General features: G+C 42.3%; 1 protein-coding gene across 4 annotated transcripts in view; it reads right to left on the bottom strand.

Moving 5' to 3' along the window:
- The window catches only part of CNKSR2 (connector enhancer of kinase suppressor of Ras 2), a 205,411-nt gene that overhangs the window by 4,227 nt on the left and 187,555 nt on the right, over positions 1 to 13,629 (bottom strand). The window contains exon 21 of one of the 4 annotated variants that reach the window (XM_041399955.1): positions 8,926 to 11,840. The exons of 2 other annotated variants lie outside the window; for them this stretch is intronic. In XM_041399955.1, coding sequence (XP_041255889.1) covers positions 11,791 to 11,840 — 50 coding nt within the window. In that variant the 3' untranslated portion in view covers positions 8,926 to 11,790. Of the gene's footprint in view, positions 1 to 8,925; positions 11,841 to 13,629 lie in introns of those variants that run through there. One more of the 4 variants, XM_041399956.1, reaches the window with a different exon arrangement.

Here is a 13,629-nt window from a genome sequence, read left to right as displayed (position 1 = left end):
AAAGAGAAATAGTGCAAGGTGCAGTAATGTTAGAGTGACTTACTACCAGAAATCAGATTTCTGGTACTGCAGTTACATAGTTCTGGTGACTTCCTTGTTACAAGCAGAGGAAGCCCTGGAAACATCCTGCTAAGGAGCCCACCAGGGATCACACCTCAGACTGAAGTGCTGATAGCAGCACTCAAGAATATGTGATGGTGGCCCTGGAATGACATGTCCTAAGAAAGTCCACTTATTTTTGTCTCTTATTTTTGATACTCAGTGGTGTTGTCCAATAGTCAGTAATGCTGTCACTTATGCTGGTCTGTTACTTTACTATTACCTCATGGTTCAGCAGCAAACTGGAGACAACCATGACCTGGCAGCATGGCAAACCAAAACAGAGCTGTTTGCATTATAGTTTGTTAAAAAAAAAATCAGTATTTATTATGTACTATATCAAAATACAGAAATATGAGAAGTATTTATTTATTACAGGTTTAAAATACTTGTTCTAACTAGTACTGAAAGCATTTAAAAAGAAAAAATAGAAGAAAAAAATAAAGGTTTTGCTTCTTCAAAAATAAAACCAAGCAAAAGCTGGGCATGAAGTGTTAACTCTGATATGAGCATTTGAAATGCTTCATTTAGAAAACTTCAACCTTCCAGACAATGTTTCCCCCAGAGGAAACTCTTCGGTGACTCCGTACAAGCTTTGCAGGCACCAGTGCAGTCAGGATTAGCACGGTGGGGATCAGGATTAGCCAGGGCAGCCCTTGGGACAGTGTTTGCTGTCCCTTAGCTCTGTCCCTGCTGCCCCTTGCACACTGGCACGCATTCATGCGACACCCAGACTGGCTGTCCGTGGTCTCCTGGCTGCTGCAGAGCCCTCGGGATCCCCCAGGCAAGGATCCTCCTTGGCTTTCACAGTGCTGCCTGTTCTCCTGGCTCAAGGTGCCTGTGTCCTCCAGAGGCTTTCCTAGAAGCTCTTGCAGGAAGGCTGCTTGGTTCCAAGCATTAGCTTTACCCCCCTGCTGACCCTGCTCCAAGACAGCCATTTCTGCTGGCTGGAAGTTTGCCACATAAAGAAGCACCCTTCAGTAAAGAACCACAGCGTCCTCAGGTGATTATTGGTTTTTTTAATGAGTCACCAAGAGAGAAGACAGTTTGTGTTTAGAAGTGACATTTTTAGTCCATCAAGAGCTACCTGAGGCCACCTCCCATTTGAGCCCATACTATGGAGTAGGGCAACAGCTCTCCTCAGGCTCAGGCAAGAACTCCAGAAACCCAAATCTCCTCACCCCATCACAAAAAGTGTTTGCATTTCTATGGATCTTTATGCAATCCAAGAATTTTGCAATCAGCAACTAATCTTCTTCTACTCTCATGAGTTTATTCCTTTGGCCTTTTAGAGAGCAAATGTTTTTAAAGCACACATTTGAAATTTTTTTTAAGAGATATGGAAGTGAAGAAGGGTTAGAGACTCTTTATCGACAGAATTATTTTGAGTCTGCACAGAGCTCTCCCAATCATCCCATCCTGTGCTACCCTGCTTGGTGAGCTGGGTTCATCACTGTCAATGGTGGCCAGAACTGAAATAAAATAGAAATTAGATGCTTTTCTCTTTCCTGTAATTTTCTTATTAAAACATCTAATGGGCTAAAGGGCAAAATATTCAGTAGCTGAATAATTAGAGAATGGTTAAAATCTTTTGTGGTCTTGACATTTGTGCTTTCTTAAGGAGTCTATGCAGCATGAGGTCAGAAGTTTGGGATCTCTCTATCAGTTCCTGTTGCTGAATGCTGATGTCCACCAGTCTGACAGCTGTGGAGGGAGTGATTTGCTAAAGGGCAAAGGGAAATCTCCCTCCTGGTCTCACAGGAGTATTTGACACCTGTTTCTCTCTCTCTCCTCATCTCTTGCTATGCAAGGCAGAAGAGATCTTTCCGCAGGTGTCTCTTCCCCAGCAGCACTGCCAAGGTTGCACCCTGAGGGGATTAGGATGGGATGGCTTGCTGAAGAGGCAAGCCAGCACTTTGATTCCACACCATCTAAATTCACTTTGCTAGAGTGACCTAGAGCCTGGATTGGCAACCAGTCACTACACCCAGGCTTGACATCAAAAACCCACGGCTTACTAAAACACAGCAACTCCCCATCAAGGCAAAATACAGCATTTGAGTTCAACCCTAAGGTTCAATACTGAATGCCAAGTGCCTTTAATGAACCTGGATGGTTACATGGCCCCTGTGATTATAAACCCTCTGCCAGGGAGGCTTGTCCTGCCCTGCCTCCCCACACTGCTGGCCTGGGATCTGCATGGATGGTGCTCCTCAGGGCTCATCCCCTGGGACAGGCACGCACTGCTCAATATGGGCCTCAGAGGGAGTGTGGACACAGCACTTCTGCCCTCCCCTGAATGGGAACAGCTCTGAGACTGCTCAGGAAGGGCACAGGACTGTGGGGGCAGGACACAGGCTGGGTCAGGCAACAGAACACTGGCAGGAGGTCTCTGGAAGGCATCAGAACATCACCTCCACAGGCTGGGGCTGCCTCCCCCACACTCTGTCACTGACTCAGTGATGTCACTATGAGCAGCACGTCAAAAAGGGGACAGGATTTCCTAAAGAGGAAAGAGGAGGGAAGAAAAACAAGTCCCTTAAATGCCTTGCTGCTGCTGAGGCTGGAAAAGCTCTAAAGAGGGCAAGATGCCTTGTTCACCCATGGTGGGGGAGAGGGCAGTGGGTGGCACAGAAACACATCCCAAGCCCTTAATATTTTCCAGAGAAATGCTGAAGGTGGTGCTGCTGCTCTCAATGGCTCTCAGTAGGCGGGAATGAGATTACACACACAGCTCCCCTCCCTCAGCCTTCTGCTAGAGCCTTTGATTGATTTCCTGTAGGTGTTGGTGAAACCCTTGGCACCATAAAGCATCTGAGGTATTCTGTTAGATATAGAGCTGAGATTAAAACATATTTTCTTTTTAAAAATTGGTGGATTTGCATGCAAGTCATGCTTTTACAGCATGGCTGTCTCGTTAAGGAAGAATAAGACCCGTGCTAATGTTTTGTTTAAGTAGAAAATGTGGTCTAATAGGATTTGCAGGTGACCTCAGACCAGCAGCCAACACAGCAATTGTTTTTCACACTTATTCAACTGCTGAGTAGGGCGTTGCATCTTTCCTGTTTCTCTGAATGCACTGCCAGGTCGCAGTTTCCAATACTGCTGAAAAGCAGGGTGTCTTCTCTGAAGCTGTAATTTTGTCCCCTGCCCCACAGAAGGCTGAACAACTCTGTAACTCAGGAGCAGAATTAAAGCTGCACAAACTGCAACACATGGGATCTAAATGTGGTGAGAACCCTATCTTCCAAATGTAAGAATAGACAGGTACTGAATTTTGTAACAAAGAAGCTCCTGCTGTCTTCAAGTGAATGCAAAGCTTTTTGCTTCAGTTCTGGAGATAATGAATACATTTATCTAGTAAACATGTTTATTAATATTTTTCACTATTCTGCTTTCTGTAGGAAAAGATTCTGAACTTTTTGTACTTTGCCCTCAGTTCTTAGAATACAGTAAATATTGGTAACTACTTTTACATTTTCTCAGGGGGGAGAGAGAGAGAGAGAGATGAAGATTATGGCTGAGTAGGTGAAACTCCAACAGGTCAGGAACTGTTTGGGTTCTTGGCATTCAGGAAAAAACTGGTGTGATTTTTCATACTGTGCTGTCACTTGCTGTTGAGAAGAGCATACACCAAGCTCTGTGATGCACTAAAGTGTAATCACCTCCTGACTCTGTTTGGCAATTAATCTTTCCTTTATTTTCCTCTTATAAAGCAAGATCGTAAGAGCATAAGGTACTTCTGTGAAAAGTGACCAGAGAGAAAGTTACCATTGGTATTTATGTGGATCAAGAGATGATTGGTCCATGTGAACTCATGATTCAGGAAGATGGTACTGAATTAGAACCCTGTAGAAGGTCACTGCAGCCCAGCTGGCTAACACACTGCTGTCTGGACACAGAGAATCTCTGGACACACACTTCTCATAACTCTGCTCTAAACATATGGAATAACCTCCAGCAGCTTTCAGTGGAGGTCCCTACACTTCTGTGATTCACTTTTCTCCTAAAGCTCAAACTGCCAAAATCTTGCATGGTTTTTTTCTTTCAGTGAGGTACCAGAGGAGCCCATGATTTCACATGGGGCTGGGTGAACAGAACTGCCTATGTAAGGATAGTTAATAAATTTTGTCACCTACCCTGCCAACAAGGTCATATTTTTCAAGGATCAAAGCTCTTCACTGGGGCCCCTCTGGTGCTTGTCAGAGCCTCCAGACAACACCCAGGCTCAGCCCCGTTGCCTTTAGACTTTTCATCCTGACTGATGGGCATCACTGCCATCCTGATGGAATTCTCCATTTCCCCACTCTCCTCTTTTCTGTTTGCTGCCTTTTCTGCTCAGTGACGCACTTTCCTTCGCTGTGCAGCTCCTCTCACACACGCCCACTCCTCTCTTTGCAGTCAGCCCTGCATTTGAGCAGAAGTACCAACCTCTGCAAATCCCCAGAAAGCCAAGCTGCTGTGAAGTCTGTGACAGGAAGCGAACAAGGCACAGTCAGACTGAAATCTCCAGGCTCCACTGAAATTTCAACTCCCATTTTCAATCCTTTTGGTGAGCTCACTCCCTCTGGCAGAGGAACCAGCTAACCTCAGCTTTCTCAGGATATTAAGGAGGCAATTTTGTTAGAATACATCACTAATTACATTATTAAATAGCTGCCATGTTATTTTCTCCCTCCAAAGCCCAAAGATTTTATTCCAATTTGAGAGCTACACCTTTTTGCTTCACCTTTTGTGCAGGGAGGCATTTACCTCAAGTGTCCCACACACTTTCTGTGAGTGACAGTAAATGCAGTAAATACTCCCCCAAAACAAGAAGCATCCCAGGCCTCTGGGAAATGGTCTCAAGTTAGATAAAACAGCCTTGGGTGCACAAACCTCTGGATGTTTTTTTCCTTCTTGACCCTGATGTGTCTGTGTTGGGAACAAACACCCTGGTCTGCCACAAGCTAACTAATAACTGATATAATCCCGGCAGCAAGAAAGCATTTGTAAATCCTCCCATGCCACAGCAGGCTCTCTCTGCCATGCCCAACAACAGGGACCATCAGACCTGCCTGGGCCTGCAGTGGTTTCACTGGCAGGGAGGCAGAGCAGCACACAGAGCCCTGCTGAGCCCTGGGGAAGGGGGAGCCTCCTGCAGCAGCTCTGCATTCCCAGCTGTGCCAACAGGCACACAAGGGCTGTGCCCACAGCCTGGCTGGGCTTGTAAAGCCCAGGAACACTCAGGAGAGAGACTGAAGGGATCTCCCTGGGTACCAGACACAAGGTGAAAAAGAAGAAGGATGAAAGGAGAGTGGATGTGGATTTTAGCAGTGTTGCAGCAGAGGGGAGAAAAGAAAACCTCTGAAGAAGCAGTTGGTTTCTCAGTGCAAGGCCTAAATCCATCTTTGCTGCTGTTCAGGTTAATCATTAAGAGTCCAAACTGCCCAAGAGTGAGATATACCCAAATGCTTTTTATATAAAGGTTCAGGAATTAATAATTTTTAACACTATTTTGATGGCTGGCTGGCAGACTAAACTATGTATTTCCTTCCCCCCCTCCCCCCCAAGCTAAAAGGAACAAAGTGGTGAAATCAATGTAAGGCTTAAAGGAGATGGTGTCTGCACAGCTCTGTGGCTGCATGATGTCACTCCTGCACAGGTATGGGGGGAGCCACAATGACATGCTAAGTCAGCTCCTGGTAGGAAAATGTTACAGGTCACATCCCTAATTACTGAGAAAAGGAAAAAGCAACACAATATTTAAGCCTGGCATGATACAGCAGGCAGGAGGTGCAATAAAACTCAGGTCTACATGGAAACAGCAGCTAATCGTCTGCTCCAGGTAAAATAGAGCAATTTCCCTGTTAAAGTACAAAGACACTTATGCTATGTCTTATGCCATGTCCTATGTGACCTTAAAAATCAAGGCTGGACTGGGTATGTGATTACACCTGTAAACAGACATACACACACACACACACACATACATATTTATATATATATATGTCTATACACACACACACATGAGCATATTAATGTTGTCTAAAAGTGAAGAAAAGTTTAATCAAGCTGAGTTAAAGCTAAATTAAAAGTAAAACAGGCTCTTCTTGAGCAAAACCCAGTCATTGCAACCCTTCTCTCTGGTATTGCTTCCCTTTCCCTGCCGCCTTCTGATTCATATAATCGTCTGTCCTTTCTGCCCCTGTGTATGTGAAAGTGCAGGATTTTCCCAAAAGTCTTGAATCAAGGAAGGAGGAGCATTACTTAAAACAAGCTTTGATCCATGTGTTTAGTGAAATTTTAGTAGGTGGAGGATCATTAAATTTTATGTTTATTTTATTTGTTATTTTGTATTTATTCAATGCAGGTATTAAATCTGGATTTTATACCATCATTTCCTCTTGGCTACCAAGATAGCTGTATGCTGTTTCTATTCTCTCATGTTATGTAAACCTGCAGACAAAAAAAAAAAAACCAACTCCCTAGGGAGGATGCTCACTGAAAGCACCAACACAACAGAGTCCTGCACTTGCTGGAGTTTTACACCCAGTGGTACCAGCCTGCTTCTCCTCTCACATGCATGAGCATAAACTGGATTTCTTGAAATAAAGTGAACTGTGCAGGCAAGTGGAAAACTCATCTCCCAAACAACAGATATCTGAAGGTATTTCAGGCATTTTCCATTGCCGCCAAGTTCAATACCAGAATCAGGAAGGTACCATCTTTTAAATGATCCAGCCCTAGCCTTTGTCAGGCCTGACAGATGCCAAGCCTTTGCTATGGCACCGAAGGTCTAATTCTTATTGTGAACTACTTATGGCACTAGCAGTTTTCCTTTTGGGTCAGTAGATCCCTGAGAATCTCTTTTCCACTGGAATCACCTTTCTGGGGACGTCTGAAGGACAAGCCATGGCCCCACAGGGTTCCCGTGCCCTGCTGGCTGCAGTGTGAGCTTGCAGCCTGGAGCACGTTCACATGTGCAGCCTCCAGCCTTTGTGGGACACTTGGGCTGCTCCTGCTCTGAGTCTCACACCCACCTCAGCCACATCTCTTCAGCCTTCCACACAACTGGAATTGCTTACTAAACACAGCTGACACGAAACTGAGCATAAGGAAAAACCCTCACTGTCTCTCCCTGCAGATCTGCATTACTGAGCTGACAGTAACATTCAGCCATTTCTGACATGCACTCAGCAGTGAAGTGCAGGTGCCAGCTAATGGGTTACTGTGTTAGTGAGAAGGGAATAATTAGCTTTTTCTGCTCCTGCTGCCTCTTGACAGCTCTTGCATGCCTCAAATGAGCATCTGTATCTCCCTCTTTGCTCGCAGTCCTGCTGTTTCATGACGTTATGTTGGTGGGCTTTGATTTCAGAGACGGCATAAGAATGAAGTCATTCCAAAGCTTCCCAAAGTAATGGAATTCTAACCAGTGGCAGAACTTTTCTGCAGTAGGGTTATAGTTGCATCCTTCCTTGGTTTTAGATATGGTACTCTACTCATTAAGCTGCCTAAGAAGGAACCAGTTTAACCTTAATCTGCTGATTTTAGTGACTCTCTGGGAGAATTTTACACATTGAAATAGGATATCCTGAATTTTTTTCTGTGCCACACAATGATATAAGTGCTGTTTAATTTTACCACAAGCTATTAATGCTGAAGTGAAATAAACACACCAATCACACTTTGATGGTACACTTCCCCTTGGGCCCTGAAGTTCAAAAATAATAGAAAACTTGTATTTATGAGGAAAGCCAGGAGCTGGAGCAAACTGGGCAAAATCGCTACACATGTGGGGACTCTGTAGCTTTGGAACACGATGAGGAGTTCCCTAGAAATAATAATTCACAAGTAATATATAGAAGCAACTACTCCTTGAGGAAAATACTGGTATTACAAACCTAAGGTTGCAGCACTCACAGTTGAAAGGTTAAGTGACAAACGATACCGGCCCAGCAACATTACTCACCAGTCAGAATCAAGCCACAGTCACGCTTGTACAACAGCAGTGCCTGTCAAGGCTTATGGGATTGATACCTGAAAGCAAGCCTGAACAGATGGGGGACACGTTCCTGGTGAGCAACACCCACCTAAAAAACGAACTCTGCTTCAGGCTACATCCCAAGCTGCTTCTGTGTATGAAAACGTAGCACCGAGAGTGGAGTTTTCCAAAAGGCATCACTAAGGAATTGCAATTCTACTTTCAACATGGGAGAAACATTAGTGTGGGCAGGGGCCAGGTTCATTGTCTGCCTCAGTTACCTCTGTAACCCACTGTGGTCTGCTGGGGAAGCACATCCCGAGGGGTTTCTGAAAGGGGCCCGAAATACTTCCCAAAATGTTATCCCAGAAGATGTAATATTTATTCAGATATTCAGATTTATTAATGGATTTATAACTGCACATTATGACAGCTGCACTGATCAGATTCCAACCGACTTAAACTGCACCCTGATTTACATATTAATTATGCAGGGCACAACACTGCCAAATATTAGGCACCCCCCATCAGCTGCTGAATGCCCATCACACCCCCATGGTCTGTAAGCACCACACAGAGTTCAAGGTACCTTTCAGGACAAAAGCTATTGCTGTGACGAGAGAAATGCAATAATTCCACATGGCTTTTCTAGACATCACTCATGTAATCAGATGTCAAAATGAACTTGTGAACATGTATGAACCCCAGCGTCAAGTGCTCTCAAAACTGGCGTGAGAGCGGTCCCAGCAGAAAGGTCCATTCCCCACCCATTGGGCAGAATGCTTTTGCCACAAAAGGAACAAGAGAAAGGAACTGAACGTCAGCCCTGACAGACAACGGTTATGCAAAAGCACGACAGAAAATTTGCTGGCTTATTTCCTTTATTAAGCCCAAAATAACACCTTTATAAAATCCTGACTTCATGAATAAATCAAATGCCTTCATTAAAGAAACATTTACTGCCATTTTCTATACTTTATTTTAAGGCATACAGAAAAATATTTAACAAATGTGTATGCAATTAAATGCCAGGGACTGCTAATTACAGCCCTTCTGAATGCCTCTGCAAAACAAAGATACTCAATACAATATGTTAGAAAGGGTGGGGAAAAGAAAGAGAGGAAGCTGAAGACAATCTAATAGGCATTAGTGCAGATATATGCTGGCCTTTGGCTACGAGCAGCAAATAAGCCATCAGTGTTACCCCAAATGGCAGCCAAAGGACATTTTAGAGTCACATCCTTGCTTCTGCTTCTCTAATTCTTTTCCAAAACATTTCACCTCTAACTAATTATGGAATTTAATGACAGAATGTAAAGGACTGGCTGGGGTTGCAGGCCATTCCAACAAGACTTTTATCACATATCCTTCAGGTTGCAGAATCTTTATGTGCTTAGCAGTGACTTATCATTCCTGGCAGAGGCAGGTACTTCAAAGGCAACCTTATATAAAAAATAAATTCTGCCTTTGCCAAGCATTGGAAAGAGCACTAAATTAAATTTTAAAATCAATTCCTACAGACAAACTTAGAGGGTTTGTCTATCTGGCCAACAGGCAAAAATTTTATGACAGTACAGTTTTGTAATCAATAATAGCAATACAGTGCATGTTTCTGATTAGAAAAAATTAAAGATGCCAAAACAACATTGCTAAATATTTAGGCTGTTTTGTGACAGTCCCATTGAGCAGAAATATAAAACATGCATTTTGATGAATTTCCAACTGATTTATTTCATACTATACTTTTTATTTTTCAAAAAAAGAATATTAAAACTATTATAAGCTTTGTCACCTGCTATAAAGCAGAATGATGTAATTTTATTCACTGCACATTTCCTGTTTGTGAGGCAAAAAAGCATAATTTACTTCTTTATAAAAGGGAAATATATATATAACTATATATATATATAATTTTATTGGTATTAACATAATGCAATACCATACATTGAGCAAACAGAAAGAAAACATTTCAAAATACATTTTTTAAAAGTATCTCCCCGTAAGATAGTATGAAATATCAAGTAATTAGCATTAACATTATTACAATACACCCTTAGCCAAATATATCAAGGAAAATCCACATTCTAATCACAGAGATAGAGGCAAACATCAACCCATAGGGGACTCAGAACATAATGATAAATACAATATCTGAATCTACTTTGAGTGACATCCAGACAAATACTGGCCCCAAAACAGCCCTCTGGAGTCTGGGTGTTACACAGAGAATACTTTGTGCCTGCTTGGCCAGGCAGCATCACTCACATGTTTTAGTCCTAGAAGATAAAGAGGAACCAAAGAGTTTAATGCAGAGTCTAATAAATCTCAGCGTGAGGTATCTTCTCCATCACCATCCGAACGAGTGCCAGTGTACCCTCTGGGAATTCAGTACAAACCACTGGATAAATGAAAGTCTCTGAAAGGTCTGTTCATACCCCCACTTGACAGAATACACTTAGTTTAGCATGACACAGTAAGGAAACTTCCTTCACTAATGTGAAGCACGCTTAAATGACACGACTCTGTCTGGTAGGCCTGAATGGGTTCACTGGAGTTCAGTACAAGCAATGGGAAATTACAGTTACCATGGCTGAATCCCTCTTTAATTCCTCGAGGTGTGCAGAACAAAACTGAGTGACATCAAAGCCCTTCCCCTGCCAAGACCCTCTTCCCCTTCCGTTCTCCCGTGCGGGGGCAGTATTTTCTGCAAATGTGCTCCATGTAGACTGGATCTGACTTTGTGCCTAGTCCCATTGTGGAAAGGGTGCATTCTTCAAAAGACTGGCCATGCCCTTTGACACCTTCCTGGAGGCCTCATATTCAGGCATGTGGTTGCCTATGCTTTAACAGGTCTGTTCTGTGTTATAAACATCAAAGTTATTCGAGGAGAACTGACTTTCTGAACGGAGGCCATTAGGTCACTTGCAAGAGGCTGAAGTTGAGTCTCCGTCGTGCCAATTCTCTAATGATAAGTTTATCAACCTTTGAGTCCAATCGGTTCAGTGCCAAGATGTGGTTCCCATTTGACATGGAGAGGTGCTATCAACTCTCGCAGTGTATTAGCCTAATATGATAAAGCAGTGATACAATATGTTGAAAGATCGGTGATGTGCCATTATTTCCATATCATATTAGTAAATTAGAATTACTATCATGCAAACAAGAGCAAATAGCAAATCTGGCATACAGCAGCAGCACTACAGAGCCTTTCTAATCTGCATGCAGCGATGCTCGTGAGGACAGAGACATGGCACTGTTCTGCTATTACACCTCACTCCATTAAAATATCCATCCCTGATGCAAAAGAGGTATTTAGGGCAGAAAGTTATATATTCTCTTTGTAGATATGTTTTTTTAAAAAGAACAGAACAAAGACCAATTAAAAAAACCCCAAACAACCCACAAATAAAACAAGAGAACAATACACATCCTAACCAACTCGGTTGGTTTTCTCCATGTTGAAGACACAGTAGCTCATTTGGAAGCACTGGGAAAGGGTCACATGAATGAGGAGAATGGAAGCAAAGAATGTGCCCCAAATCCACCAAACGTGCTACAAACACAGAAAAATATCCTGGTGGCAACTTATGCGTGAACTAGAAAAAGAGGTGGCACAACACAATCTGGCTCCTTTCGTTCTCCTAGCTGACAGTCCAGCGTTGTGCAATGTTGGGTGAAGGATAAGATACAGAGCTAGGAGATCGTGTGATTTTGCAACCACACTGACATTACACACTTCCATAAGCTAGGGCTTGAGAACTCGAGAATCTTTGTGGACCTGTGTTAGCAAAGAAAAGAGAAAGAGAGAGGTGGAATAAACAGCATACAGCTAAATTGTTTACTTAGAGTTTCTGTGTGGATATGCAGTCTCTGCACAGGCAGTTTCAAAAGCCTGGCTGCTCTCAGTACATTCCCTATTCTATTGCCTACTACACTAAATTGTAATAAAAAATGAAACTCCATGGATCTTAACATCCATTGTCATTCTGAATCCCAGATTTGAAAAGCTGGGGGATGTTTTGTTGTTAAAAAAAAACACTTTGGGAAAGACTTTAACTGTTCATAATGACAAGACGTACAAATTCATTCCAATTTAACTGGTGGGATTTGTTTAACCCCAGTTAAAGAGATTTTTTTTTTCCAAAAGACAGGATGGAAAGGAAGGAAAACATCAAGCATTGCCATTTTTATTCCTAAGCATATCACGAAAGGTCTGGAAAGCAGATAAGAAATATTTCCTCAGGGACAGAAAACACAAGGTAGAAAGAATCCCAGATGGAAACATTGGTGACATTTACTCCACACATGGCAGCAACTGGAAAATGAGTTTCAGAGAGGCAGAGGGTGAGCAATGCTACACAGAACTCAAACCCAGTTCAGCCTCTTCTCTATTACTGAGATTTCCTGGGACTCTGTGCGTCAACAAGGAGAGGAGGAAGAAGAAGTGTGAGGAAAACAGTTTATATAACTAAATTCTAAGTATAGCAGTCAAGAGAAACTTTTACATAACCTATTGTTTAAAATAAAAAAACCCCATTTGATTCCACAACCAAAATGAAAAAAACCCAAACCCAACCCCCAAAACCAAACCCCAACCCCCTGACAAACAAAAGGCCAAACCAGCACATTTCAGGACTCATGGGGTTGAGGAAAGGGAAACTTTGTAGACTACAAGAGGGAATGTTTTTCAGATTTCATCCTGTTCTATACTATGAACAGTTGTAACATTGAAAATAAGAGTCTTGGATTTATTTGGAAAAAGGCACTAAGGGAAAGAGGATACTGCTGCCTCATAGGTATCACTTCTGCAGCTTCAGGAGATCCTGTCATCTTATGGCTGTTGTTCACACAACTTAATCACTAAGAATTCAGAAAGTTTGTTTCAAAGATCAGGCTTTGGCAAAAGAAACTTTCCTTTTTATGAAACAAGGTGGCTGTGAAATAAAGGAGGGTTACTGAAGTTAAGGCAAGGACATTATGTAGCAGATGTCCATACCCAGCTCTTGCTCATGCCCGGCTGAGTCTGGCTGGGACACGTCCTCCATCTGTGGAATAACTGTGCTACCTTCAACACATGGTGGGACAGGACTTGTGTTATGTACATAAAATTAAACTAAATTTTGCACTAGAAAACTATTTCTGAAAAAAAATATGCTAGTAAGACATATTTTTGTAAAGACTATTCTGTAATATAGCGAAGGTTTGATTATTTATATAATAAATAATATAAATTATCAAACACTGGCAATTTTTCACTATCCCACTTTGGATTAGTCACTGTGCATGAACAGCCTTTCATTAACCTCTTAAGGTAAGTGGTAGCATATGCTGTCCTATTTATCTTAATGTGAATATAATTCTCAGGCACTAGGGGGCTTTTCTACATAGATTTTCAATATCACTTATGGATAGTAACTAAGTGTTTGAAAAATCTGCTTCTTAGTAGTAAAAATTATTTTTCCTTGTCCTTACAAATCCCACATCTTTTTCTGTATCATTACCATCAGCAAAATTATTTATGTAAAAAATCTCCAGCATGTGATTTTGTTTCTAGATAAGGGTTTTAA

Source organism: Onychostruthus taczanowskii, unplaced genomic scaffold (assembly GCF_017590055.1).
Source record: "Onychostruthus taczanowskii isolate IOZ18803 unplaced genomic scaffold, ASM1759005v1 scaffold17, whole genome shotgun sequence".
Lineage (NCBI taxonomy): Eukaryota > Metazoa > Chordata > Aves > Passeriformes > Passeridae > Onychostruthus > Onychostruthus taczanowskii.
The sequence above is the reverse complement of the archived record's forward strand: the minus strand, read 5'-3'. Positions and strand labels throughout refer to the sequence as shown.